This window comes from Impatiens glandulifera, chromosome 8, assembly GCF_907164915.1.
Source record: "Impatiens glandulifera chromosome 8, dImpGla2.1, whole genome shotgun sequence".
In the NCBI taxonomy this organism is placed as follows: Eukaryota; Viridiplantae; Streptophyta; class Magnoliopsida; order Ericales; family Balsaminaceae; genus Impatiens; species Impatiens glandulifera.
The window spans coordinates 12,354,018-12,359,602 of record NC_061869.1 but is presented as its reverse complement, the minus strand read 5'-3'; the positions used below and the strand labels follow the sequence as shown (position 1 = coordinate 12,359,602).

General features: G+C 28.0%; 1 protein-coding gene across 1 annotated transcript; it reads right to left on the bottom strand.

Annotated features, from left to right (window-relative positions):
- Nucleotides 1–1,752: 1,752 nt before the first annotated feature.
- On the bottom strand, nt 1,753–3,084 carry LOC124912672. The gene is made up of 4 exons (XM_047453321.1): nt 2,833–3,084; nt 2,605–2,703; nt 2,217–2,516; nt 1,753–2,091 (listed from the first exon to the last, which is right to left on the bottom strand). Exons 1-4 carry the CDS (start codon nt 2,992–2,994, stop codon nt 1,855–1,857), a joined length of 798 nt encoding a protein of 265 aa, XP_047309277.1. The 5' UTR covers nt 2,995–3,084; the 3' UTR covers nt 1,753–1,854.
- Between the last annotated feature and the right edge of the window lie 2,501 nt (nt 3,085–5,585).

Sequence of the window (5,585 nt, the reverse complement as noted above, 5' to 3'; positions counted from 1 at the left end):
GTTTCAAAACTGTAGAAGATTGTTGTTCTTTCTAGTTGTGAAGCAAAGTATGTTGTTGTGATAGATGTTACTAAAGAGATGATGTGGTTGCAATCATTTTTGTGAGAATTTGATCAAAACTACGAGTGAAATGTGTTGTGATGCGACAGTTAGAGTGTCATTCATTTGACAAAAAATCTAGTTTATCATGAAATAACGAACCATATACAGGTCTGTTATTATTTAATCTAATAAGCTTTAGAAGATAAATTATTATCTTTTGAGAAGATTATCGATAGTGAAAATCCGTTGATATGCTGACAAACGAGAAATTGAAGTTGTGTGTAGGGATGTTCAACCGTCGGTTAACCGGTTAAACGGTTCTGGTTAAGTCCGGTTTACCTCTTATTTTACAAACTAGTTAACCGACCAGTATTGGTATCGGTTTTACCAATTTTGGAACCATTGATTCTGATCAGTATCGGTCGGTTAACCGATTTAATCATGAACTAATAATTCCAAATTTTAAATTAAGTATTGAACTTATTAAATGATTTTTTTTTCAAAATCTTTATTTGCGTCTTACTTTTATGCTATTCTCCATCTTTTATGTATATTATATTATTGTTATAATCTAATATATTATAAAATATTATATATATATATATATATATTTAGAAATATATATATATATATATATATATATATATATATATTTAGAAATATTTTATAATATATTATATTATTCTAACAATATAATATAGTTGAAAGTATATATTTTTCAACTAATAACCATATAAATTCGATTTTTTTTTAAATAATTCTATATAAATTATAATTTTAAATTTAAAAAAACTAATATATATATATTATTAAATATTATTTATAATATATCTAATATTTACAAAAAAAAAAAAAAACTAATATAAACATATATGATTAAATTATTACCGGTTTAACCGTTAAACCGCTAGAAAAATAGTTCAACCAAAACCGAATCGTTTAACCGGTAAAAAACCAGTTAACCAAAAACCGAACCGTTTAAGAGATGATAAAATTAGTTTTCAAGTGGAAAATTATTGAGTTGTGGAGTATACACTTGTAATAAACTGTACATAAGTTAATTAGACTTTATTGAGTTTGGCTTGGGCTCACCAAAAGTTATTTAGATTTTATTATCTTAATGTTCACCATATAAATATGTTATTTTTATGGGTTTTACTCAATAAGACAGAATTTTAGAGAGATAAATAATGTGAGAAAAAAAACTATGTATTTCACTGAATTCAACGTAGCTCATTTTAGTAGACCACTATAAATATGTGTCTTATTAAAGTATATTGAATTTCGGCACCCCAAATTCTAATAACTTCATCTATAAATATAATTAAAGATTGTGTTATTATGTGTTTTATTCTTTTAATATTTATTTGTTTTTTTTACACTTTATTTTCAAATAAAGTAGCTATAGCAAGGTATTTGCTATACACTATTAGCAATTATGGTGTAACTTTTCCATTTCCAATGGTTGATGTATCCCAATAATCAGAAATAAAAGTAAACAAAACAATCTATATTTATATTATTTTGACCCAAATTTGTAAACATATCAGCATTTTGCAAAATTCATGTTATTTTGACACTTTTTTTTTTGTCAGCAACTGTCCAATTCCATTAGTTGTTGAACCTTTTAGTTTCTACCTTCTTCAAAATGAAGTATAAATTAGCAAAACTATAAATCATTACTGAAATCAATTCATCCTATATATTCAGTTCCATGATCAACTTCCAAAATATAACAAACTGTCATAACCATATATACCAAACAGAGACACACTTGTATACTAGAAAAATATCAAAGACATTTCATGCTAGTCATATTTCTACCTTCTTTTCATTTTGATTCTCCATCTCAATAATAGATCTGACCGATATGACACTTAGATCTTGCCTAAACACAACCACTGCTTCACAAGTCTTAAGTTCGCGAGAGACATCTTTTTTTTCAAAAGCGCTAAAGATGATCTTGTATCCAAAGGCAAAGTCCTCGAGCAAAGTTGGTTCTACAATTTTATCGAAGCTGATGATGTTCCCGAGACCAAATTTAAGTCTCTGATCATAAGACAATACAAGACAAGACACCGGGTTAATGAAAACATTAGCAAGGATGATAGGGATATGCAACTCTTCCCATTATAACATAAGCAGAAAGAAAAACAGAGAGAAAGAGGGAGAACCAGCCAATTTCCATAGCAGAAGGTGGCATAAACAGAAGACATATGGACGAGATGTTGTGTGTGGTCAAGATTGGCACAAATTGGAAGATCTTCAAGAGTAATTGCACAATCAATGGGGTGCAGCCTGCAGAACTCTATCTCATGGCCTCCCAATCGACCAAAGAACATACCAATATATGATTGGAAGACTAAAGGTTTGCCTCCTGCAATGCGTGGACTGCTTGCCTCAAATATAAGGTAGAATTCAATACCGTTACCAAACCATCCTCTCACTATCTTTTCAAATACGAAATCGGTATCCTGTTCAACAAAGCAGTAATTAGAGGGGTGGGTTCTTTAATACAATACAATACATATAATAATGAAAATATGGGGGGCACAAACTCACATGATTAAAGTTAAAGTTGGCCAAACAAAACAGTGCTTGTGGGTAAAAATAATCTAGGTCATCCTGTCCCAGAGCATTAATCAAGCCCCTGTTCACACCCTTTAGAAGAAGAAGAAGAAAGAAAATAGTTAATCAACAATGCAGATTTGGATCCGAACACCAAAAGATTAAGCATAAATAACTAAACTAGGGATAATATTATTATTGGGTTTTCTTCTTTAATCACACCTCTTTCCGCCTAAATTCTTCATCTCCGTCGTAAAAATCATCGCCGTTGAAATCTCCATCAGAGTCCGTATCAATGGAAGCACCGGCAGACGGTACGATCGTCGTGGATATTTGATTTGACTGCACGATGGATTCTCCGGATTCATCGGTGGAGCTCGACATACTCTCGTCTTGAAAGCCCTTTCAAGCTTTCGATGGATTGTGACGAAACGCAATCAGCAAGCAATTGAAGATGACAGACTGAAGAATGGAGAAATAGTTGATTATCGGGGCACAACACCGTGAAACTTGAAACCCTCATGTAAATAAAATATATATTTCATAAAAATTGGACTCATCAAAACCTAAACAGCCCATAACTCTTTTTTAATTGGCACAAATAAGAGAATATATAGATCTATTTTTACCTTTAAAATTTAATTTCTTTATTTAATTAATCATGTTATTTTTTAAATATTTTATAATTAATCCTTTTAAACTATTTATTTTACTTTTCAAGTTTGACAATATATTATTTTTAAGTCTTATGTTCTTTTTAAAATAAAAAATTCAAAAAAAGAAAAGAAAATGGAAAATGGCCGAGAGCCAGGTATGGGACGAGATAACAATGAACGGAAAATACATTTATCATTCACACATCATTCTACTCCGGATATATATATATTTTTTACTACCATCACCGCTCCATTTCCATTTCCATTTCGGAGAATGCGGGGCATCGTTATACCATATTAACTAAGAAAAAAAAACTTATTTGATAAAATTATATAAACAGATTTATTAATATTATATATATATGATAATATATTAAAAATTTATATAATTCTAAATAAATAAACTTAAAGCACTCTTAAAATATGAAGAATAAATAAATATATTAGTGATGTTGTTATATATTTAATTGTGTTTAGAGCAGAATCGGAATAAGATCGAGTCAGGGACACAAATATCATTCTCGTTTCATCCCTAGTCAACTTTCGGTCAAACTAGAGAAAAACCGTCCATATCGGGACAATTCAGATTGGAAACCGCGGGACAAATTATAATTGACATCCTAGGTGATGGTGAGTTGAGGTGTGGCAAACGAGTGGACTCAGTGAAAAAGAGGGCTCGGTAAGGACCCCTCCCTCGCCACGATGGTCGGTTGCGTGCCTAGATTCTTCATTCGAATGGCGGAACAGACATAAAGAAGGCTTTTCGATTGAAAGTCAAACCAGAACTCGAATTCTCAACTAGTAACTAAGCGAGTCTAAGCGCTCAATAGCTGGTTGGTTTCTCTTGGTGGAGGAATACTCCTTTCATCCTAATATGGTCCTAAACACTCAAGAACTAATATAACCATAACATTAATAATACATGGAGCTAAACCCCAACATTCAATAAATAAATAAAATTTAAATCATTTTTGAATTTGTGCATTCATGATTTAAATCGTTTCAATCTATTAGAATCATTTAGAACCCTCTTAATAAGTGTATAGAACATCCTAAAGCATAATCAAACCAATCAACCGAAATAAAATATCAAATAAACTTTGAATATCAAAATCGAATTTAGTAAACTAGAATCGATATAGGATGAATATGAGCATTATGTGACTTATACAAGTTCCAAATTGCCATAGGAAGCTTTCCCAATCAATCTTATATATAAAAGTAAATAAAAAAGTGAAAAGTATTTGCAAGAGGGTGAATTAAGTAAATTATGTGTCAAGAGGACTTTTTTTATCCATTTATTGATAATCCTTATTATTTATATGTTTTAAATATTGATGAAATTGATTTATTATTCCTTTTTAATATAACTATCAAATTATTATTGATTCGTGGTTGGAAAGTTTTTTTAATATTTATTATAAGATCAGTAGTACTTTATTCATACTAGCTATCACTCCACCAATTAAAATATCAAAATATCACTATTTTACTTTTTCTTAAATTTAAATTTTGAAAATAAAATAATATTTCATTTTTCTATTTTATAAGGACTCCTACAAATTCTAAAAAAAGGAAGATCAAACTAGCTTCTCAAGGTAGGATATTGATTTTTTTTTTTTTAAATAATTCGATTATTTTCAACAGCACAAAATTAGTTGTTAAGACTAAATGATTAAAAAATATTTATATTTAATTTGAATATTATAAAATAAAATAAAAATATTTTAATTTTTAGTTGACAAGTTAAATTATTTAATTAATAATTAAATAAAAAAAATATTATTTAAACTTTAATTGATATTTTCTAAAACAAACAAGACTTATCCGTGTCTCTAGTCTCTCCTGATAAATGTGTATGGATACATACCCTTGAATTAAAAAAATATATATATATATATATATTTAAATTTTAAAAATTTTAAAATAAAATAAAAATATTTTAATATTTTAATTAATAAAATAAGTGATTTAATGATTAGAAAAGATAATAATGTGATAGAGATAAAATTTATAAAAAACATGTACATAAAAAAAAAAATATATATATATATATATATAATATAGTTTGATTGCATATTTTTCTAAAAAAAGTAATCTAATTTTTTTACAAAAAATTAAAATATATCTTATAATATTCAAAATTTTAGGGGTAAAATATTTTAGGCAACTATGTCAAATATTTAATCAATTGAGGGCTCTACTCCCGTAATCAAACATTATAATGAATATATTTTTAAAAATTTATTGAGATCCCTCTTTTTGTAAAACAAAATATAAAATAAAATTTGAATACTAAAATTTTTAATCTTCTCATCC

Bases quoted from the DNA above. Each gene is read 5' to 3' on its own strand.
- LOC124912672 (XM_047453321.1), bottom strand. From the start codon at position 2,994: ATGTCGAGCTCCACCGATGAATCCGGAGAATCCATCGTGCAGTCAAAT. The intron at 2,704-2,832 runs GTGTGATTAAAG...CTTCTTCTAAAG, and splicing joins AAGAATTTAGGCGGAAAGAG to GGTGTGAACAGGGGCTTGAT. The intron at 2,517-2,604 runs GTGAGTTTGTGC...TTTGTTGAACAG, and splicing joins CCAACTTTAACTTTAATCAT to GATACCGATTTCGTATTTGA.